This window comes from Anolis carolinensis, chromosome 3, assembly GCF_035594765.1.
Source record: "Anolis carolinensis isolate JA03-04 chromosome 3, rAnoCar3.1.pri, whole genome shotgun sequence".
Classification (NCBI taxonomy): domain Eukaryota; kingdom Metazoa; phylum Chordata; class Lepidosauria; order Squamata; family Dactyloidae; genus Anolis; species Anolis carolinensis.
This window is the reverse complement of record NC_085843.1, coordinates 213,079,694-213,104,743: the sequence shown is the minus strand read 5'-3', so window position 1 is coordinate 213,104,743 and position 25,050 is coordinate 213,079,694. Positions and strand designations below refer to the sequence as shown.

The window sequence follows — 25,050 nt, the reverse complement described above, 5'->3', positions numbered from 1 at the left end:
TAAAATGTAAAGAACCTTTTTATGAAGAAGATTGCTTGACCAGCATGCCATTGTGTGCTTGAAGGGACTGAAAGGGTTGCATGTATATTTTGGAAACTTCCAAAAGCAGGATAGAGCTAACTAAATGCTGTACATGAAACTGAGTCTGGATCTACACTGCCATATAATCCACTTTCTGAATGAAGATTATCTGCTTTAAACTGGATTATGTGAGTTTACACTGCAATATAATCCAGTTTAAAGCAGATAATCTGCATTCAGACACTGGATTATATGACAGTGTTGATGGGACTTGAATGGGGTGGTTTTGGCTCACTGGACAGCAGTTACATCCAACATTAGAAGTAAGCTCAATTAAATTTGTTTATTTATTTACTAAATTTCTATATCACTGTCTCTCTTATGGCAAAATTCAATGTCGCAATATACGTACAAAAGCAAAACCTAACATTAACTAAAATCAATGACAAATCAATATGAATTAAACCATTAAAACACTATATAAAAACATCATAACATATAGTGATATTTACTTATGAGTAAGCATGTTTATGATATTGCCATAAATTTAATACACAATCAATCCACCTCAGATCTTTAAAGAAATGCAGGGATCTTTGGAGAAAAGATGGACAATCACTAGGGAAAACTTTAGAATATGCCTTGTGATACATATCCGAAAGGTAACTTTTAACATCTGGTTGAAACAAAGGTTTTGGCAAAGTCTACTTCTCACATGTGAATGGGTGGAAATATTTTTGAGTTTGATTTTCAGAAAAGTCGTGGTATTCACGTGACAGTTGTGATTGTTCTGTCTAAAGCATTAGGTCTGTTGTCTGAAGCATTTAATGTATGATACTGATTATTCTTGTTTAGATAACCTTTTCATTGCATGGCTTCAGTTAGTGTCAAAAATCTTATGAGGTAATATACTTAACAACCATGTTAATGGCTATTGTGAATTCATTTATTGACAAGCATTATGTTGCATATTGGTGGGTGAGGCAGATGAGAGTGTCTTATCTTCCTGACAGGCTCTGACAATTTATTCAAGCCTGTCTGGTAAGAAAATAAATTGGGTGCAAAATGAAAATACTGAGACATTTTCTTGGTATCATGATTTTTGCCATCCAGGAGATCCATTCCAATTTCCATCTTGATACACGAAGAATTTACAGATCTCAGTGGCATGGCATCACAGATGTAGAAAATGTATGTTTGCAAACAGAGAGTCAGAGTATTCAGCATCATCACCAATTTGAGATTATCAACCTTTACCTCATGCATTAGGTTCTTTATTAGGCTTGTGAATGGATTCAGATTGATCGGTTCCGTCTGGCCAATCAGGGCTGTTCAACTTGGTCAAGTGGCTGTAATGGCATGGGGCCAGCCACTAAGTTTTGTTTTTGCCTAAAATGGGCCATGGCAGCTGGTCGCAGCAACCTCCTCTCCCATTCAGCTAGAAGGAAAAGTGAAAGAGGAAAAAAAGCCACCACTCCAGGCAGGGCAAAGAGAGGGTTTTTTATTATTTTTTTAAAGGAAGCCCAGGGTAGGATAGCTGTAGGTCGATCACTCTTCCCTGGAAAGCCTCCTTGAAATGCCTTGGCAATCTGTGTGGCCAACCTGCAGGGAGAGGGTGTGCACTCAAACCCAGACTCCTTTGAAAGGTAGAAGGAAAGGATCCCAGAAAGGATAGCAGGAAGGGGGGATTTGCAAACCCTTACCTTAAACCTGGGTCTCCTCTAAAGGGAGAAGGGATAGGATAGCAGGAGGGGAGAATCTTAAACCCTTACTAAGCTTGTGCATTTCTTTGGAGTGCAGGGAGGGAAGCAGCTGCTAGAAGGCAAAGGATCCCAGAAAGGTTGCTTCCTTAACCCCGTTTCTCAAACTCATTCTCCTTTGAAAATCAGAAGGAAAAGGTCGCAGAAAAAGTGTTTTCTTAAGTCGGATGCTACAAAAAATGAAGGAAAGGGGAGCCTTGTAAGTTTCCCATTGCTGTTAATGGGCTGGATCTAGCTGCATTTTTCAATGGCGGACTGAAAATGGTGGTTCATCAGCAAGCCCATTTTTGGGAGCCTCGCAAAAACGGATACATTGGCTCCCCAAAATCAGCCAGCAGAAACAGATCAAAATGCACATGCCTATTCTTTATGCTTACAATAAACCCACGTGGCTAGCAAGCATTGTCTAAACATATGCAAGTTTGGCCAATGTGCAGTGTATATTACTCATACTATATATTATTAAATGTACCACTTGGGGGTCACAGTTTATATTAACATACAAATGAGCAAAAGCACTTCTTTAGAACTTTGAAAATACATCTAGTAATATGACATTACTTTTAGGCTAACAATTTAAATACATGCAGACAGGTAACAAAAGTATTTCATGTTGCCCAGTGTACCAAATCACAAAATGGCCATTCAGGATCAGCTTGTCCTGATCTTATCAACAAACAGCAAATTATTTGCTTATGTCCTCTCATACTTGCCTGCCAAAGATATCATACGCTGCTATTTTGTTGTTGTTGTTCATTTCCCTAAAATAAATTAAGCCTGGAGTGGTGTTAGCACAATGGCACCAGGAAATTAATGAGGCCTCTAATCTGCTTTATGCACCTTAAATATCCCTTTCCAATTCATCGTAAATATATCAGGTGCTTCCAGTGGGCATAACACTACCTCATTTTCTTTACAACATAAACTGGATTGCATAATAATAACTAGAAGATTAGGGGTATATATGTACACACACACACACACACACACACACTTTTGTTATTTCTTGATAAGAACTGCCTGTGATAAAATTACCCCCCAAAACATGCATCTTATCACAACTGAACTCATTAGCTTAGAACTGAACTTACTTCCTGCTGCTGAAGAATTTCCTTTCCCTTCTTTATGAGAGCAAATGAGTTTTTGAAATAGTAACTGTGCCAGGTGTCTAGGAAGGGTTGGGAACAAGAAGAAAAAAACCCTCAATAACATAAACTAAATTTATGATGAGACAATATGAGCCCACATTTTTGATTTGACATCTTCCCACTTCCAATACACTTAGAGAATCACATCCCTTCTACTATAATGGAATATAATTTAACCAATTCTTAACAAGGATACACAAGACAGAGGCATTTGAGCATTTGTAATAGAAAGACATTTTGTTGCCTGAAGCAAACAAACAAGATGGCACTTCCTCAATTCAGTTCAACACTGGTGATGGATCAGCATGTATCAGTGCTTCATTGAGGACAAGCTGGTTAGTTATGGAGTACAGGAAGTTTTGTCCTCATAACACTTCACCATCACTGTTTGCTGCTCTCTCCCAGTGTCTTCTACCTGAGGCACCCTTTTCACTATTCCTGAGAGTAAGGACAGATTTCAGTGGTATTGTGTAGCAGGATAAGATAATGCGAGGACATAGCTTGATTGATGGATAAGGTGGCAACAATTACATTTACCTTTGGACATTTCAGTATTCTGTCTGATGTGTTTGTTTCAGGAGTTTCAATTAGAAATCTTTATAAATATTGTTTGTATAATATAGAAATCCAAAACTTTTTTTAAGTTTTCAAAGATGGTAAGAAGATCAATGGAAGATGCTAGTACAGTGGCATGCTGGGTATGGGATGAATGTACAAGCAAATGCATTATACAGTACAACCCCCTTATCCACAGATTTAATATTGATGGTTTGATTTACCCACACTCTAAAAATATGTTTGTGGGCTTTTTTTTGGTCCTCCGGTGTAATTCTATCATAAAACTATAGGATTCACTATTATCAGAAATTGTAGCTATCCATAGGGGGTCTTGGAACATATCCCCTATGGATATGGAGATCATACTGTAGCAGTAAGGTTATGACAGCCAAGATAGCCAATTCAGAGAGGGAACCTCTAATAAGATCCTATGAAATATTCACAATTTCACAGCCTAACCAGCTCATAAGATTGCAACCATTAACATGTATCCTTAGAGTAAGAATGTAGATGTGACCCAGGCTTATTTAGTCGATTTTACATAGTTCATGTTGAAATTAATTGGACTAAGTAATAAAAAAATACTTGTCCCACTCATTTTAGTTGGAGCTAAATTCAACTTAAAGGCCCAACATACCTGTGCAAACATATATATCCCTATGAACCATTTAGAGCGTTAAGATCTGCCAGGGAAGCTCTCCTCTTGGTCCCACCCCCTTCGCAAGTACAACTGGTGGGGACAAGAGACAGGACCTTCTCAGTGGTGGTCCCTCGGCTATGGAACTCCCTTCCCAGTGATATTAGACTAGCCTCTTCCCTCCTGGTTTCCAGAAAAAAAGTGAAAACCTGGCTATGGAATCAGGCGTTTGGGGAGTAGTGCAATATGGAACCGGCATAATGCAGCAACACGATTGACGATTAGGACTAGGTGTCATGTTTTAATTGTTTTATTCTATTTATATGGTTTTATCTGTTTATTACTTATTCTTTTACTGATTATGTGTTATATTGTATAATTGCTTTGGTTATGTGGCATTGAATATTGCCATGTCTAAGCCACTCTGAGTCCCCTTCGGGGTGAGAGAGAGCAGGATAGAAATATAATAAATAAATAAATAAACTGACCTATGCTAATTAATTGGCAGATATTTAAACTTTTAATTTATTCACTTAATTATTCTTAAATTAATGTGGTTAGGCTGCATATATTACATTTTTAATGCTAAAATCACTCCACATTATACTGGTTTAATTACCTTAGGTCCTTAGACTTCATTACAGTGAATGTCTCTTTATCAGATTTAGTGAAACTGGCAAGAATGGGAAGAAAGGGAATTAGGATTGATAGAAGGCACCACATAGCTCTGCTATGCATAATAGAAGCAAGGAAATGGTAAGACCTTGCCTGGACTGGAGGGATGAAAGGTATGGGGAGAGGGGTAAGTCAGAGCCAACATGATAAAGTGGTTTGAGTGTTGGGCTATGACTCTGGAGACTAGGATTCAATTCCCTGCTCAGCCACTGCACCCTTGGGTAGGTCACACAGCCCCAGAAAACCTGTGATAGGTCTGCATTAGGGTTGCTATAAACTGGAAATGACTTGAAGGCATTCAACAAGAAAGGGGTCTGTATAACAGAATGCCCTGAAGCAACAGTGAATATCTTAGAACATAAGAACTTTTAGTGTTAAAGGATAGTGCTCCCCCATCTAATAGTCTGTATTGGAATTGTTCAATACTTTCTGGCTAGCAAACAGAGTACTTTGACTCTTCACTTTTGAGGAATGAAGTCATGAAACATGCTTCTAAGGGTCAGTGGTGACAATCACTGTACCATTCTCTGTTAATCCCATAATTTATTTTGAAAACTGCTATTTCAAGGAATGAACCCATAAATGAAATTTAACAAATTCAACCATTACAATTATTCATGCAAATGACGATGAATTACTTTCCTAATTTCTGCTGCTTAACATTAATGATTTAATTTGTGAATCAAGTATTGAAAGCTCAAGGACAATCTTCTTGACAGCAAGCTCAACATGAACTTGACTGATGTTTTCCAGAACAAACAAAGAATCTATGGTATGCTGGCATTGTTTTTTAAAATTTTATTACCCCCTAGTTTAAAACAGGTTAGCATGGCCTACATGAGTTTCCACTCTTAATCCCTTCTCCCACTTCATAACAACCATATGAAGGGAGGAAAGAGAGTGACTTGCCCAGTCTCATGTAGCTGAACACAATGTACTCAGTCCACATTGGACCACTAAACTTATTCAGACAATTTTTTAATTTCATATTTTAGTGATTGGAATACAGTCAGCCCTCCGCGTTCTCTGGAGTTAGAAGCACATGATCTCTGTGGAAGTGAAAAACCACAAATAAAGAAATTGCTTTTTTTTTAGCCCAAGAGGATACCTCTCTAGGAATGTATAGGTCCTCCAGTTCAACTTTATGGTCATCTTCCACTGAAAGCTGTCAAGGAATTGCACTGGAGCATCAAGAAATTCATAGAGAGGCGTTCTATCTAGAAATCTCCAACATGACTCAGAGCATTACAGTTTACAGGCAGTCTCCAAGTTATGAACAAGATCAGTTCTATAGGTTTGTACTTAAGTTGAATTTGTATGTAAGTCCGAACAGGTACATTTCTAAGTGTAACTCTCTCTCTCTCTCTCTCTCTCTCTCTCTCTCTCTCTCTCTCTCTCTCTCCCAATATGTTTGTATGTGTGTGTTTTTGATATCATAGGGAAGAGTTAACACACCTGCATTGTTTGTTTTGTTGTCTAGGCCCTTATTTGGAAGATTTCACCTCACTTTCTGTCACTTTGAATTTGGAAAAAAATGACTTGTTGAAACAAGGATTGGTGATAAAATTTCAGTGGAAACACCTTTTACCCATGATAACTGTTCCAGGAGTGAATTCCCCTTCCTAGGGTTAGATTTCTTTCACTTCCCATTGTCTCACCCTCATTCTTAACTATGAGTTGTTTGTAATAATAATAATCAAATCCACAAAAGTCAAAACTTCAGATGGGGAGAAATGACCATATATCATTTCTCCTCCTTGCTTTTTAGAAAACAATTCACAAAAGTTTCTTTACTGAAGCTCTTGGGGAGAGTTAAAAGACTTAAGAATTTTTTGGAGTTTTGTATTTAGAGAGTATGACTCGTTATAGGCTGCAAAATAGCATTTTTGTGTAATTTTTTCTTAGAACCCTTTAATACAATAACTATGTTTAGCTGACTCTAACCTCTTTGCCAGTTCTCCAGCAATCAGTGAAGAAATATGCTATTCTGTTCCTAGAGGAACAATTTACAATTTTCTATTTTTGGAGGTTGGGGGGGGGGGGCTGATGTTGCAATGAGTGTGTCCAAAAAGGTACTAATAGTAGTAGTAGATATTGTTCAATGTCTTGTAAACCCAGCATCTAATTCTGTAGCAAATACGCACATCTCATTTGGAATGTCTTTTGGTGTAATTAATGTTTCTAAATAAGGGTGCATCTACATAGCAAAATTAATGCAATTTTTTTGGACCATTTTAACTACCATGACTCAATGCTACGGAATCCCAAGATTTGTAGCTTGGTGAGGCAACAGCATTCTTTGACAGAGAAGACTTAAAGCCTTGTAGACTACAAACCACATGAAGGAGATGCAATCTCAAAGATAGGTTGGACCTGAAGTGCATAGGGCTTTATAGGTAATCACTAGGCATGTCCGATAGATGAAAAAAATGTTTCAATTCTTGTTTCTAAAGTAGGGGGCACCGGCGCTTCAAAATAGAAACTATTTTTGATTTTTTTCACCCAAAAATTTTGGATATTTCCAAAAATTTGTAATGATTCTAAATGTTTCTAAAATGGCGCGCGCGCATGCTCAATCGCCAAAAAACCCGGCACCCGGGGGGACTTTTACAGGGCTCTCCTGCCCTCATTTCTGGAGCTATCCTCATAAAATTTTGTACAGTGGGAGAACACATTCAACACTCTTACCTCAACAAATTGCAGAACGTTTCCTTTATCCTACGATTTTTGGCGAATTTTCATATATTTTTATAATACACTATTTTTTAATATTTGAAGAAACCTGTTCCTGGTTTGAAAGTCTTATTTCCTGTTCAATTGGGTTTTTATCACTGTGAAATGGACCAGTGACCACACCAAGCAATGCTCTGGCAAGGTGTGCAAAGAAACTTTGAAAACTAGAAATTCCCTTGTTATATATTTAAGCAGGAAGGGCACTGGAAATCAATGGTGTGTCTTGCTATGTGATCCCACAAACAACAAACGCAATGCCTTGCCTTCCTTTGGAAATGCACCTGTGAGCAAGCTGGCCAATGCCCTGGCAAGGAGTGCACAGATACTTTGAAAACTATAAATTCCCTTGCTATATTTGTAAGCAAGAACTATGGAAACCAATGGTGTTTCTGGCTATGTGATCCCACAAGCCTGAAAGGCAATGCTTTGCCTTCAATTAGAAATGGAGCAGTGACCACGCCAAGCTATGCCCTGGCCAGGAGTGCCAAGTTACTTTGAAAACTATAAATTCCCTTGCTATCTTTGTCAGCAAGAACTCTGGAAAATGGTGTCTCTGGCTGTGTTATCTCACAACCCTCAAAGGCAATGACTTGCCTTCAATTAGAAATGGAGCAGTGACCAGTACCAAGCTATGCCCTGGCCAGGAGTGCCAAGTTACTTTGAAAACTATAAATTCCCTTGCTCTTTGTAAGCAAGAACTCTGGAAAATGGTGTCTCTGGCTGTAATCCCACAACCTTCAAGATAATGCCTTCAATTACCCAAAATTGACACACTCAGTCAATCCCAAGAGAAGGAACCAGCAACAAAAGCCTAACCCAAACCCAAATCCCTCTGTTGGAACAGCCAGAACGAACCCCTTCACCCTCTCTCCCTCGAGACAGGCTTGCTTGCTCTCCGTTTGCTAGGTTTGTCCGATCGATGGAAAAAATGTTTCAATTCTCGTTTCTAAAGTAGGGGGTGCCGGCTCTTCGATGTAGAAATTATTTCTTAATGTTTCACCCAAAATTTTCGGATATTTCCGAAAATTCGTAATGTTTCTAAAATGTTTCTAAAATGGCGGACGTGCATGCGCAATCGCCAAAAAACAGGAAACCGGGGGGGGACTTTTCTGGGGGTCTCCCGCCCTCATTTCTTGAGCTATTCTCATCAAATTTGGTACAGTGGGAGAACACATTCCACACTCTTTGCTCAACAAATTGCAGAATGTTTCCTGTCTCCTATGATTTTTGGCGAATTTTCATAACTTTTTATAATACACTATTTTTCAATATTTGAAGAAACCTGTTCCTGGTTTGAAAGTCTTATTTCCTGTTCAATTGGGTTCTTATCACTGTAAAAGTCCCTCTTCTACTTGTGTAGACTTTGGATTAGAAATGCAGCACACGCCAAGCAATGCCTTGACAGGATTGGCAACGTCCTTTGGAAACTATAAATTGCTGTGGACCCTCTATTGAATCAAATCAATGTCTGACTTTGTGATTGCAGAAATAAAACTCAGCCCAAGGCTTGGGAATAGAAATGGAGCATGAGGGAAGCAATGCCTTGGCGGGTGCCCCACGTCCTTTGGAAACTATTTCTTCCAATGTACCCTTTAGGTTTGAAAACAATGTGTGTCTTTGTGATTGCTGCAATAACACTCAGCCCGGGGGCTTGGGATTACAAACGGAGCGGGAGGGAAACAATGCACTTGCAGGAATGCAGACGTCCTTTGGGGAAAAAAAAGTTCCCTAAAGCCAGCCACAGCAAGGACTCTGCCCCAAGCCCCCAGCCAATTTCCCCCCAAAAAAACACAATATCGAACCAGCAACAACAGAAACACTCTACCCCCAGTTAGCCCTCTCTCCCCCAAACAAGCAAGCAGCAGCTTCCCAGCGCGCGCCAAACACCCTCTCTCCTCAGTATCCCAACCCAGAATGGCTTGGGTCAGCTGCGGTTGGGGATTTTCATAGAGATCCTCCACATGGACACGGAGGACGCTAGCCCCCACCTTTGGCAGCCATCGTGGAAGACTCTGATTGGCCAGGGAGCGGCCATGTTAGGCTGCGCTAGGCTCCCATTCATGTTAGGTTGCAGAAACAAAAAAATAAATAAAAAATAATTTTTAAAAAATATTTAAAAAATTTGGAAGGAAAAAAAATTAACGAAAATTTTAAGAAACAATTAGAGAATGGGCCAATGATGGTTCGAATTACATTGCCAGTTGCACCCAGGGAAAACGTTTCAATACTCATTTCAAAAAACGAGAACATTCCGAAATAATTACGAAACGAGAAACATAACGAATATTTGGACAACCCTACCGTTTGCACTGCAGACCACCACCCTCTCCGTGCAAAACCCATCCCAGAATGGCTCGCCCGGGCTACATAACTGGCTTTTATGCCAGTCTTCCACGTGGACGCAGAGGACCCTAGCCCCCACCTTTGCATCCATCGTGGAAGCTTCTGATTGGCTGGGAAGTGGCAGCCACGTTAGGCTGCGCTAAGCTCCCAGTCAAGCTAGATTGCAGAAACAAACAAAAAAATAAAAAATATTTTAAAAAATATATTTTAAAAAAATTGGGGGGAAAATTAACGAAATATTAAGAGACAATTAGAGAATGGGCCAACGATGGTTCAAAATACATTGCCGGTTGCGCTGTGAGACAACGTATTGGAATGTGTCTCAAAAAGTGAGAACAATCCGATATCAATCTGATATAAGATTCAAAATGATTTTTTGGGCATGCCTAGTAATCACCTGCAGAAACTTGTTGGAAGCCAATGGAGCCGCTTTAGGAGGAGCTTGGTATCCTCTCTAAAGCTTGTCCCAGTTAGTAATCTGGCTGCCAATGTTTGCACTAACTGCAGTTTCTGAATCGTCTTCAAAGGCAGCCCCACATAGAGTGCCTTACAGTAGTCCATTCTGGATGTAACTAAGGCAAGGACCACCATAGCCAGGTCAGACTTTTCAAGATACAGTCGCAACTGGTGCACAAGTTTTAATTGTGTGAAGGCCCTCCTAGCCCTCCCGGAAAATGCTGTTTCCTATACCATATTTTCTTTCAGATTACTTTCAGATTGAAGGTGCTTGGTTGTGGGTTTCCATAGACTGAATAGTGATGTCTTTCATCTTTAGTATCCTGCCTTAAAATACTTTAATAAATATAGTTTAATAATTTGTGAGAAGCAGTGCTACTAAGATATCACTAGTAGCTGGATTTAGGGTTGAAAGCTAAATGAGAGTTTATAGTCATAATCTTCTTTCACACCAACATGCCTTCTTTAAAGATGGAATATAATGGTCTTAAAGTTGATCATAAAGAAGAACTTACAGAATGTTGTTGTCGGGAATACCTTTTGGAAACAAGAGTTTGTAAGAGCATCTATGTAAAACAACAAAAAGAAGAAGTAGATGGATAGGTAGAAACTTCATCATGTTAATATGAATGTGTCCTCAAGACAGGGTGACGATGTGTTCCCTGTGGAGCAGAGAGACTAGACTGCATGAAGCCAAATATACTGCCTGGGAGAAAAATATATATCACTGCCTACATGACTTCTTCCTTCAAGGCAATTCTTTCCCAGTGCTCATGTCGCAGACTTTCACTCTCTATAATTTCCTATTATCCTTTGATAATAGAACTCTCTTTTCCTGGGAAGCCTTTTGCATAGATGTGAGAAAAAATGTAATTGCAACATTTACCACTGCTTAAAGTTTCCATTAAAATAGGTATCATTAAACTCTTAAAAGAAAACAGAAATAAATTTCACACCTTATTGATGCTGCTGCCTCTACCGCCATGAATTGAAAGGATATCAAATGAAAATAAATTTATTCCCATTTCATAATGAAAAAATACAATTATCATTTTGAACAGAACAATTAGTACAGTGTATTTTGATTTGTCATTCAAATGTATGAGTATGCTGATGGAATTAGACATTATAATGCTTTCCCTTGCCAACTTCCATTGCTCTGGCCTTGGAGGGAGGGAATAGCAATCAGCATTTGCTGGAGTTACTCCCCTTTTGCACTGCTATCCCCTTTCTTTTTGTCTTTTACCCTTTAAAAGTATAAACTTGAGGATGGTGAACTGTCAAATCCCAGCCATGAAAGCCTTCGACAACACAAAATCGACAGTTTGTAAATAAGCTTGATTTACAAAGACAATTTGGTTGAAGGACAGCATATAAATACTTCAAATAAATAAAGTTACAATCCTGTATGCACTCATCTGAAATTAACAACCAACCTCCTTGGTGGAACTTAATTTTCAACATAGCTAATAAACTGAAAATAGCCAAATAAATACTTCCCTTTGCCTTTCATATGCAGAAAGCAAATGCACAAAATCTGTACAGGCTTCAGAACTACTTTGGTAAATGCCCTAAAATGAATTCAGCGTAGGAAAACGGTTCTGTTTGGCTTAGATGCCATTAGCTTCGGAGCGTTCAAAGCTTTGGGGCTTTGCTGCTTAAGAATATGGACCTAAGTTCCCATGACTGAATGCTTCTACTTCTTTAAATAAAATCTTCTGTATGGAAAACTAGCAGGTGAATAGGACCCAACTATAGTTGATCATTCTCCCTGCCATCAAATTCTTATATTTTTAATATAAATAACTGTTTCTATAGCATAGCATTTGGTCATCTCTAACTGAAACGGATAAATATTCCAGTACATTTACTATCAGGTTCACCATGAATATATCTTCATTTTCCCAGCACTTATCCCAACACTTTCTGAGGAATATGGAAAAACAATCATGAAAGGTCCTTCTAGGGAACTGCTTAGATTTATAGATACATTGCAGTTTTTCACGCAATGCATGCTCAATGATAGTAGGCATGCACTTCAAGGAGCCTTCCACAACATTTTGCATGGCTGAATGCAGATTGAGAGTCAATTGTCATTGAGTGGATTATAGTGTGTGTTTCATGCTTCAGTTCAAATTCCTTCTTCAGTCATGGACTCAACAAATTGTCCCCAAGAAAATGCTTCCTTTCAGCTTTGGCTCCTCTGCAATTAAATACTTAGTACAAAAAGAGTTTGCAAAGTAATTTTTCCTATCAGTATAAGGAGGTACTTGATCACTTTTAGGTGTCTGCTGAAGAAGCAATTTGGCCTCCTCTGCCCTGATCGCATTTAGTCTATAGCGAAGATGTGCAATGCAAAAAAAAAAAGAAGAATGTTGAGATGAAATGTAAATCATGTAAAAGTGATGATTTCTAAACTTCTATAAATGTCTGATCAATAATGGCTAAAGTTAGTAGATGTGGGGTTCAGGGGGAAAAAACCAAAGTAAAATTTATTTGGAAAAAGAAAACACAGTTAGCTTATTTTAAGGTGATAAATATTTATTTTTATATTATGAGAGAAAATATAAATGGTTAATAGTTCTATGGGAGCTATTATGGTATGAACGGAAGGTGTAGGGAAGGTGCGCATGGTTCCTCTTTCCTCCATCATATGGGGGTTGGTACCCTGTCCCTGCCTCACCAGACAGGGGAAAGGGTGGCAATGCACGCTGCCATATTGCTCTTTCCCCCATCAGAGAGGAGAAAGGCCTAAAAAACATGGAGCTACCAATGGAGCTACCCAAAACACAGTTTATCTCCTGTTCTTGACGAGGAAGCAACTTGCAATGCTTCCTTGCCACTTCCGCCATCAATGGGGCAGGGTCGTGACCTGTGTCATGTGCATCTCTGAAGAGGAGCAAGGGGCCAATTTACCCCTGTGTGATGAGGTGATAAGTGTCCAGAGAACCAGGTTGAAATCCCTTCTGGGCCATGGAAATCAACAAATGACTCTGAGGAAGTCATTCTCAGCCTCATAAGAAGGCAAAGGCAAACAACCCCTCAACAAATCTTGTGAAGAAAACACTGTGATAAGTTTCCATTAGGGTCACCAAAAGTCAGAAATGACTTGAAGGCACACAACAATAACAGCAACAGCAACAAAAGATATATAAGCCTGAATATATTATAGCCGAAAAACTGTCTATTGGAAAATTATTTTCACAATGAAGTTCAAGTCACAATTCATTTTAAGGAACAAAGTCTTGCGTTGTTTGCATTGCTTAATTTTAGGAAACCTTGAATAATTTCTTAAACTTATATCTTATTTTGCTTTTTCTTATACACTGTCTCAGCTAATATTCTGTGTCTGTGAACATTGTGACCCTGCTTTTAGAAATATATATAACGTATTATAGAATGGAAATCCAAAAGCATTTGTATGTATTTATTATACTTTTATGATACTTTACTACTTTCATTGGAAATGTCATGAATACACTTAGAATAATTAAGATTAATCACATATTTTAAAGGCTTTGTAGATTCAATGTTCCATGTTCAACAAATTACACTTGGATGGTTAATTTTAGCATTGCTTAAAATTAAATGTTCAGATTGAGGCTTAACACCCACTTACATGGGAATAAGTTTCAATGAGCCCTGTGGAATATAATTCCTAGTAGATATGAATAGGATATTGAGGTCCATCTTTAAATATCATATTGACCTATTTATCAGTATATTTGAAGTGATAATAGCCTTTCATCGGACCCATGTAACCAAGTCACAAAATCCCTGGATTCTGCCATGGTACACTACTGTATTCCTGGACCAAGTGGCAGGAGCAAAGTTCTCACTATCTAGTCAGGCCCACTGGACAGTTGCTAGCCATTGCTCAATGTCTTTGCCAATGTAAGCAAAAGCGCTTGTGTAAGTCAGGGAAGGGAGTAGGGAAGCAATCATACTACCTTCTCCGGGTCACATGTGTGCCTTTGCTAACATTGGCAAAGGTGCCAAGCAATGGTCAGGAGGTCTCTGTAGCTCCTTGGCAGCCACTACAGTGCTAAAAAATAACAAAGATGATGCCACAGAAAATGTGATAACAGCACTGGCCTGTGGGAATCAGAACTGTTTCAACTGTTCACATATATGCCAAAGTGTGGATCTGCTGTGGAGTTCCAGGGAAACTCTTGAATATTCCTTAACTTTACCTGGTACAGTTTCTCAAGCCGCTCCTGACACATAAAAAAAAACCTGGTGCAGTGTGAAACCATGCTAGGCAGCTTTGCCATATGTTGGGCTGCCTCCATAAAACATGTAAATGCCATGGAATGGCTTCTTGACTATCTGGGGAATATGTGTCCTGTGTTGATTGGCCCACAGAAATTATTCAAGCTTTCGGAGCAAGTATGTATTATTGTTGTTCAAGGAGTGACTCTTTTCAGAAAACCTTCCTTTATGCAGAAAGCTAACCTGAACTGGAATATTTTCTCTCGAACATTGTCTCTGTTTCAGATAGAATAAAACAATATTTTCTGACAAAGTCATCTCTGTCTTCATACAAGCAAGCTTCCTAGGTTTATCACTCACTTGCATTTAATGTTCTTCTATCATGAGACAAGCACTAGGAATGGACAGAATATTTGAAAATATTGAAAAAATAATGTAAAAGTGGTTTTTTAAGCAACAGGAAATCCTGACAAGTAGAATCCTCGACTGATTACAATCTTCACAATGTTGTGATTGTTCTGCACACAAGACAGCATTTTATATGCAAGAAACTAAAAGTTTGCACATAGATGATTTCCACTGAAATTGTTTTTTTTTCCCCCTGTGGAACTAATTTCCATAGAGAAATATTTCTTTATCCCTAGTAAAAAGATGTTTATTACAAAAAAGCAGCATGTTCAATGAAAAACAGCCACTTGTATATTTTGTGCAAAACCGGACCCAAATTGTGAATAAGCTTTGAAAACATTGTGGTTTTTGAAGTATTTCTTGCAGCAGGAAGTAAATTTATTGTTGCTTCCTTTGTGGTGAAAAGTAGTGACAAATTACATCCTAACATGCGTATCATTCAAAATGAGGATCTTCAGCTCTCTTTAACTTTGATAGGAACAAATATGCACACAACACACACCTGAGTATAAAATCAACAAACTTAATCCTTTGGGGATGATTCATTCCAAAATTTGCACTTGGTGATCATATCTGTAGGCATCAGACAGAATACGAGACACAGTTCACTTCATTATTTTTGGACAGGAATATCCTGTTCCTGTAGCCTCTGACATAACAAAGAAATGAACAAACAAATAAAATGCTTCATAGTTTGTAGTAACTGTTTCTTTTTCTCACATAATTGACCTTTAATGCTGTGGTATAGTTGAAAATGTCTTAGGTACCCAAACTGAGTCTCAGCTCAAGGATATGAATAGAAAAAGTAAATGATGCTTCTTATGTTCATATGGGTCAAGGGACAGAATATATGAAGTCAAGATGCATTGGAAAATGAAATAACATCAGTCTGTGATGGTCAAAAACAAAGGATTTTGGTAGATTCAAGGGTGGGAGAGTGAACTCTGAGGTCTCTGTGCCATTAAAGGTATTTTGAAAGTGTGGGGAGAGAAAGAGAGAAGAAATAGCAGCACTGAGAGAGAATACATAAGGCTGAAAGTGGGTTTCTTTCACTGTCCACATATCCAGTGTCTGCCTAGGTTCACAAAAGCTATATGCCATAATATATTGTGTTTAGAATGCCAAAATACTCTTACTCCCTCTCCTTCCCTTTCTGCTGCAGACATTTGATGGAATCCACTGATGGGTATTCAAAGGTGGATATAGTATAACCAAACATTACATGTAGGTAATCAGAAGAACATCATAATATGAAAGGAGGATTGTATCATTATTTTAAAGTCTATCACTTGATATATTTTGTTGTAATGCATGAGACTGAATACATTTTATTAGTTTACGTGCTTATCAGTCTGTATTTTATCACTTTGTATTTCATTCATCTACATTTCTCTCTTTTTTTTTTTAGAGAATCTAATTTTTATTTTGAATTATCATACTAGTTTGCCAGGAAAGCCAATATGGTTGTGTGTGTCTGTGTGTATGGGTGTACGCTTAATTTTCTGAAAGGATCAAGCCAATTGCAATGACTGTTTTCCTGAAGACAATTCATGAGCTGAGAAATCTGGAAACATTCTCAAGTTTTAAAAGCCATGTTTACTAGTTCCTATTTTTCATTCATATGTCTATCTTCTCATTAAAAAGAGCTGTTTTCTCTTGGCTGCAATGAATATAAAGAGACTATGAGCGATCTAAGGAGGAACTTAAAAGTCTTGACATGATACTATTGTTTGTGATGTAAATAAGTGCCAAAGACGACACTGCAAATACACAGATAAGAAAAATAAAGTGAAATGATAGCAGTAACTTTAATGATTTTAGATTGAAAGCAGAACACATTGTTTTGATGTTGAAGGCTGTTGAGTGCAGGGTAAGAAAGAAGGAATCTTTTTGACACAAAAATGAAAGTGTATGTTTCTTTATGTGACCGCAATACAAAGAGGTAATTGTGGAGCAGTGACAGTGAGTAAATCTGCTGGATTAGGTGGTTTATAAGGTTAAACCCATAGCACTATGTTGCTATAAATAATATCTTGAATTTGTTTTAATGCAAGCCTTCATGTTTCGCTCTTATTAATAATTGATTTTTTTTAAAGTACTTGTGTCCAAATGGAAACTTACAAGCATAATTTGGAATTATCTTCTTATTTCTAATTCAAAAGAATGAATCTGAATAGAAATGTATAACTGATGGATTGACCAAATTTCTAAAATATAAGCAGTGGCACCACAATAGAGCTGGAGAATATTTCGTCCTCCAGATGTTTCCAAGTGCCATCATGCTATGCCAGAAACTGGAATACATCAGATTCCCATTGTCATCACTATGAGAACTACCGTGTTTCCTCTAAAATAAGACCTCCCCAAAAAATAAGACCTAGTAGGGGTTTGGGGGGATTGCCAAATATAAGGCCTCCCCTGAAAGTAAGACCTAGCAAATAAGGCTGCAGCAGAGTTCCATTGGGAAGCATGGCTGCAGGGCAGAAGCAGCACTCATACAAACCAGAGGGAGGGAGAGAAAGTGCTTGCTGGCCTTGCCTTGCCTGTCCCCCAGCCTCCGTGGCTGCTGCTGCGCTGCCGTTTCTTCCTTCCGAGACAAGGCTCCGTCCTGGCCATGCTCCCTTCGCCCCCAAGGCTTCTGATTGGCTCCTGGAGCCAGGGCAAGGGAGGGTGGGAGGGAAGGAAGAGGGCTTGAACACCCTTTCCACTCGTCCTGCTCTTTCTGCTTTCTAAAGGTACAGGATGTATTGGAATTCTCCTCTCATCCTTATTCCTATCCTATGCCATGAAACTTATTATTTTATACTATTATTCTATTACCATATTATTATCATCGTATTCTGTTAATATTATTATATTCCATTATTATATTATCCTATTAATACCATATTATTATCATATTCTGTTATTATTATATCCTATTATATTATTATTATTATTATTATTATTATTATTATTATTATTATTATTATTATTAAACTTTATTTGTACCCCGCTAGCATCTCCCGAAGGACTCGATGCGGCTTACAAAGGCCAAGGCCTCAACACACAATATAACAATACAAAACAAAGGCAAATTAAAGAATTAAAACAGTATAAACCACAAGCAATAACAATACGCTGAAACACAATAGAACTGGGCCGGGCCAGAGTAATGGGTACAAGATTAAAAGATTAATGAGTATATTATCTCATTAATATACTGTATATCATTATTTTATTATTATATTATATTATTATTATAGTATATTATATTATTCATCATTCATGACTACATTGAAACTAGAATAGAGAGAAATCAGCGTGGAAACCTTGTGAAACCTAAACTGCAAGAGGTACCATAGATTGTTGTACATGTAAATAATGGTAGTAACAAGAAATTCCTGATAGGATTCATAGTTTGTCTGGTTATGCTGGTTTGTGATGACAACTACTTTACAGTATATAATAAATGTTCATTTTGTTGTTCAACAATAAATGTGAGCTCTTATTCATGGAAAAATAAGACATCCCCTAAAAATAAGACCTAGTGCATCTTTGGGAGCAAAAATTAATATAAGACCCTGTCTTATTTTCAGAGAAACAGGGTATACTGAGCATTGATGTCTGTCTCATTTAAAATTTTCTGTGATTGAATCACAGTTTATCTCATCAATCTTCACAACCCAGTTTAGTATACAATTACTGACCACATTGCAGATTGTGATTTTTGGTTGAGAAGTCAGCCCTCTAGAATCAATATGTTATAATTGTAGAATGTGGAGATAAGCACATAAAATGCAATGAGATTTGGAAGAATTGGTAAAATCCCCCATATGATAAGATGGTAAGTTTATCTAAGAATGGACTAGGCTTCCACTTTTAGCCATTCTACTCACAGATGGTTCATTTTTTATTAAGAATTTTAAAGTACATTACTATTTATATTGATCCATAGATAAGTTGAGCCAGGTTTTTTGAATTGATATTTTGGCAAAACACACTTATATGTTAATATATAGGATAATTTATTTTCAGTTGAATACAACTATGTTATTTTATTTTTAAAGTTATCTTCCCCTCCCCCTTCTTTCCTTCCTTTCTAGATCTGCCTTGATTGAAGTGTAACATAAAATGTTACAGCAGCTTTGCTTCTCAAAATGGTTAGCCATAGGGATTGCAGCTTCTGTTATCTTCATAGATTGTTTGGCCCAGAATGATGATGGTAAGTCTCTCTTTTTTGGTTCTTAATTTTATAGGAAGTTTTAAAAGAGTCTTTGAAAAGTGTTTAGAACAGCATAAGATTCAGAGAACATTTTTGCCAAATGTTAAGAGGATCTTAATGTATGTATGCCTAGGCTTAAGTGATGCATAAAAGGACAGTCAACTTTGCCAGAGTCATATGACCTCATTGCAAAGGCCAGGCAAAGCATACTGCTTCACTGCCGAACAGAAAGAGTAGTGGGGTTAATCTGAAACCCCGTGTACCATTTTCTCATGCTGACGCTTTCCCCATCACATGCAGGAAGTATCGCCCTCCTGATGAGGACCTATGTCAGCTCCAATTGAGTTAGAATAACACAGACAGGCTCCCATGTTGAGAAAGAAGCATCCAAGGACACTTCCACCCTGGTTGGGGCTGGGACCCCCACTTGAAATCACATGATATTTTGTGATAGCTGGTGTGGGGTTCTGTCCCCAAAACAGGGTGGAAGAATCTTAGGATGCTAAAATTGCACCGTCTGATGAGGCCTATAGTTGCAAACCACAGGATTACTATAGAGTTGTTAACAAACCTAAGAATACCAAAACATTTATAGCTTTAACTTGCAACAATTTCACAAATCACTGTATTTTCTTAAATATGATATCAAAATTATAAATACGATTGCATCATTTGAGTTTCTGCATTAACTGTTATTTACCTAACTAATCCATTGGGGAAAATTTGGATACAATGTTTTTCATACTATTGCCATTTTAGAAAATTCAAAAAATTATTTGTTGATAGGAGTGATTAAAAGTACTTTTTATCTTGGTTTGATATGTGATCACAATCTGATTCGCACCTCATGTTCAAATGTATACATAATATTTACTTAAAAGAAAGCTGTTGTTTTTAAAAGTATGATGACTATCAGTTTCTAGATAAACAAATGGGTTGTTACAATGTAAACATTGTACAATTACTGACATAGTCTTTCCAAATAAAAACTGCATAAAACATACGGATAAATATGGATAGGTATCAAATTATTAAGACCACTCCATTTTCTGAATCTTATGTTGCACACATATCTCAATATTATTTAGTTTAAATAACTTATTAAATTTCATGCTCAGAATTTGGTTTTGGTTTTATTTATTTTTTTAATTTGTAAGGAGGTCCAAATGTTATGAATTTTCCCGGGCTTTGTTTCGCCTGCATTGTGAAAGACCAATTGTAGATAATTATGCTTTTAACCTAGCTATACAGGAACAAATAGAAATGACAGCAAATTAAAAATGAAATGTTTCTTTCAAATAGGTGTAATTTAGAAAGTGAATGCTGGTTAATACCAGCAATTTGTTCTCATTTGCTAGCTCCCAGAATTCAAATTTATCAAACTATGATGGCCAGGTGAGCAATACAAGAAATTGTATTCTACTATTTGTAAAGCTTGGAGTACATGCACATATATTTAAAGCCAATTAAATGTGGTGCATTCAGAACCTCTCATCCTTTAATCCTGTTTTCAAACCTTCTCTCATACAAACTCCAGCAGGAAATTACACTTCCCAGACTGTACACAGTATAAGAACTGTAAGTTTGGTGCTATTTATAGTTAAATCTCCAGTGCAATTACAATGACCACATTCCCACTCTTTCCAGATACTTCTGACTGTTTCTGAGGCGTTTTCTGAAACCAATGGAAGCTAGAATTTAATGGTCAAAAGTGGCCATTGTTTTTAGAAACAGCTACTTTGAGTAAAATGATGTGATTTTTATAGGAAAACTGTGCCGCTCGGAGGCACAATTCTTCTTTGTGGGTTGGTTGAGATAAAATAGTAGATAGATAGATAGATGATAGATAGATAGATGGATAGATGATAGATAGAGGTGGCCTCAGAATCTGAGGGACACACCAACAACCTGATGGGCTACATGCAATCTGCAGACCACACCATTCCCGTTCCTACTCTAGGAAGAAGATTGTATTGGTTGTAGGTTCAAGTTGAAGCATCTGTGTACCCAATATACTTCAAGGGCACATTATCAGATTTATTGAATTGATTTCTGATCTATAACTTCTATTTCAACCATGCTGAACTGACGTCTGAAACTGAACTAAACAAAAAACCCTCTCCCCCCCTGACCTGTCTTTCTGACTTTTATGCTTTATTTGCCCAGTTTCTATTCTAGTTTGTTCATTTAGCTGTTGTTCATCATTTAGAGCCTCCTTGATGACTGAATAAATCCAGTTGGGTGTCCCCTGGGCAATGTTTCTTGTAAACGGCTAATCTTTCCGCCCCCAAAGCATTTCTTTTAAATATTGTAAACATTTTAGCTGGTGCTGGGATTTTGTTGTGAATTGGTTGTTGTTAGTTTGTGTCCATTTGTATAATTGCACAATTGTGACTTGAAAAGGAAAATCAAGTATTCAGTTCTGTTGTCTATCTAAAGAATAGTGTTTCTTCCAATACATTTTTATTGAACAGTTTTTTATTGAAATCTTTCCTTTTAAGAGTCAGGTGTTTTCATCAAATCAACTGAAAAGCTTAGAAGGCATTGGGGTTTTTTTTAACCAATATAGGTTTTTCAATAGATCATGATTAGTTTTTTAATTTCACAAATTCCTCGAAACTCAAATCTCTGATACCTTTACTTAATGTGATCTGAGATCAAAGTCAACCTTAAAAATGATCTCCTTGGCCTAACAGTGCCACCAGAACATCTAAACCAATGGAGTTAGAGAACCACTCATATCAGTAAATACCTGCTATGACTTCATTAGAAACCATCCAATGGTATAAAGAAGAAGAAAAAGAAAGGACAGAAAATGAGGAAGATTTTTTTTTCATGTTAGGAGCGACTTGAGAAACTGCAAGTTGCTTCTGGTATGAGAGAATTGGCCATCTGCAAGGACATTGCCCAGGAGACGCCCAGATGTTTTGATGTTTTTATCATCCTTGTGGGAGGCTTCTCTCATGTCCCTGCATGGAGCTAGAGCTGATAGAGGGAGCTCATTCGCACACTCCCCGGGTTGGATTCGAACCTGGCAGCCTTCAGGTCAGCAACCCAACCTTCAAGTCACAAGGCTTTAACCCACTGTGCCACTGGGGGAAAATACTATGTAGGGGATGCAAATACACAGACCATCAAAATGACATGTTTTGGCTAAGTTGAATAGATAGTTAGGAAAAGCTGGTCTGACTCACTCACAAGGGAATCACACTGGTAAAGATATTTCCATTACAGGTGGGACACTGAAACTTAATATCTAGCCTGAAATATATTGATTACCAAATAAAATATCCAAATAGGGAATGATTTATGTTTTTGACTGGTTAAAGGGCTGTGTAAATCTGTGTATTAAAAGCCTGGACTAATATTGACCCACAGGCTTAGCAAAATCAAATGATGGGAATGTTTTCCATCAACAACAATTTATGGTGCAGTGGTATACAATTCCATCTCAGATTGAAAGATAGATTTTTAAGGCCCCTTCTACACTGCCATATAATCCATATTAGCAAAGCAGATAGTCCATATTATCTGTTTTAGATTATATCCTGAGTCCCTTTGGGGAAACAGGGCAGCATATAAATTATTATTATTATTATTATTATTATTATTATTATTATTATTATTATTATTATTATTATTATTATTATTATTGTATGACACAGCAAACAAGATAGATATGCTGGATTTCGTATCACAAAATCATAAGTCGAACACTTCCCAAGTGTCTAGGACTGTGTGATGTATTTTCGGATGATGCGCGCAGATCCCAGTAGGGTGGCCTTTTGCAGTTGGCAGATCATAATTTTGTCAATGTCTATTGTTTCCAAATGCCGGCAAATCTTTTGGCACGGCACCCAGTGTGCCCATCACCACTGGGACCACCTGCACTGGTTTCTGCCAGAGTCTTTGAAGTTCAATCTTGAGGTTCTGATAGCGACTGAGTTTTTCCTGTTGTTTTTCGTCAATGCGACTGTCACCTGGGATGGCGACATCAATGATCCAACCCTTTTTCTTTTCCACAACTGTGATGTCTGGTGTGTTGTGTTCCAGAACTTTGTCAGTCTGAATTCAGAAGTCCCACAGTATCTTTGTGTGCTCATTTTCCAATACTTTTGCAGGTTTGTGATCCCACCAGTTCTTTGCTGCTGGGAGGTGGTACTTGAGGCATAAGTTCCAATGAATCATTTGGACCAATTATTATTATTATTATTATTATTATTATTATTATTATTATTATTATTATTATTAGAGTCTACACTGCCATATAATCCAGTTCAAAGCAGGTAATCTGGATTGTATATTGCGGTATAGAAGGGACCTATGACCCCTTCCACACTATCCCATATCCCAGGGTCTGATCTTAGAGTATATCCTTTTCCCAGATTATCTGGCAGTGGAGACTCATATAATCCAGTTTAAAGCAGCTGGTCTCGTATCAGATCCTGGAATATAAGGTAAAGTAGAAGAGGTCCAACAAATGGACTAGCCAAATATGTGACAAAATTGACAAAATATCTATCTGGGTGACAGATAGTTGAAATACTGGTTGACATACTATGATGTGTATAGTTATCCTAAAAATTGATTCCTAATGGAATTAGCTATGAATGTCTCTCAATTTTCAAAAGATTGCAAAAACATTTAAATTTTTTTTTAAAAAAATAAAGATTTTTCATTGGTTGCATGTGTCAGCATCCAAGTGGATATTTTGGAAAAGCTATGGGATCCTTTCTTCATTTCTGGTTATATTGTCCTAAATATTACAAATTTGAGAACAAATATTGTTCCTCTCAGCAACTCGCTTCTCAGCCTTTTGGCTAAGATCAAGTGTAGTAACTTAATTAAACAGTAGTTCTACATTGACCTTTTATCTCAGGACTGATTCAGAGTAGTAAGTGCCAGATCAGCCCCAGGATGGTTTTGACCACCATCACCCCCCCCCCCCTTAGCCACTGCAGAAGTTGAAAGGAGTCTTGACTATCCAGTAGTTCCAAACCTGATTCAACACTGTCAGACAGTCCCCCTTACAGTTCCCCTCCCATTCTCATTGCTGCATTGGCCATAGGGTGTGACATGGCCAGTGGTCATCGCCTTGATTGACAATGGCTGATGTTCCAGAGCAACGTGGGAGGGGATAGAAGAGAGAGGAAGAATTGCCACCTTCTTTCCCCCTCTCTTCTCTGATCACCTCATCTCTCCGACTAGCATCACTCCAGGCAATGAACAACCAGCACTAGCCATGTCTTGTCCACTGGCTGCTGCAATGAAAAGAACTGGTGGAGGGAGAGTGCCATTATCTGCCCCAGGCTGTCTAAAGCTGGGGATTATGGGATGGCTATATACAGGAAATAGTTGTGGCCTGTGTCTCAGAAATAGTCAAGTGCTTACATAGGCCCAAAGTGGTGGTTTCTCTGAGCAACCATAACTTTTTTTAACACTTTGGCTAACGTTAACGTGAATCAACTCCATGCATATTTAACTGCCATGGAGGAGATTGGTCTCTTTTTTGGGATGATTGATCAGTGTCCAGTGTGGCACATTAATATTCACTTTGTACTTTTGCTTGACAACATTAGTTTATTCTGTTAGTGTCATATCCATATTGCCTGCTACAAGGAATGTATAGTTTACTAAGTGTCATGAATACTTTTTAAACATGGAAAAGTTTCTATTATTCTGTTTTCAGTGAGACAGAGTATATCAGGTACTTTAAAGAGAAATATAATGTAGACATATAGCCTCTAGCTACATTAGTTACAAAAACAAAGGGGATATTACATTTTATCCAGCATTCACACACATATAAACATTGGCTCCACATGCATACATTACCATCCCTTTTTCTGTCTCCTGGAGAAGAGACCCGAACATGGGCCAGATTGCATGTCTTAC

At 37.8% G+C, this 25,050-nt stretch overlaps 1 protein-coding gene, 1 long non-coding RNA gene and 1 pseudogene across 12 annotated transcripts in view; 2 read left to right on the top strand and 1 right to left on the bottom strand.

Annotated features, from left to right (window-relative positions):
* Nucleotides 1–25,050, top strand: part of pcdh15 (protocadherin related 15) — a 1,032,943-nt gene that overhangs the window by 523,174 nt on the left and 484,719 nt on the right. For all 11 annotated transcript variants that reach the window (XR_010005016.1, XM_062977492.1, XM_062977488.1 and 8 more), the window contains one exon: nucleotides 19,037–19,155. Coding sequence is in view for 10 of the 11 variants with exons in the window: in XM_062977492.1 (XP_062833562.1) it covers nucleotides 19,065–19,155 (91 nt within the window). In the remaining variant the exon portion in view is untranslated. The remainder of the gene's footprint in view (nucleotides 1–19,036; nucleotides 19,156–25,050) is intronic.
* Nucleotides 1,508–9,925, bottom strand: LOC134298040 (uncharacterized). Its single transcript, XR_010005018.1, has 4 exons — nucleotides 9,834–9,925; nucleotides 2,873–2,949; nucleotides 1,794–1,951; nucleotides 1,508–1,623 (listed from the first exon to the last, which is right to left on the bottom strand). It is a non-coding gene; the product is annotated as an uncharacterized LOC134298040 (long non-coding RNA).
* On the top strand, nucleotides 23,956–24,101 carry LOC134298129 (U2 spliceosomal RNA; annotated as a pseudogene).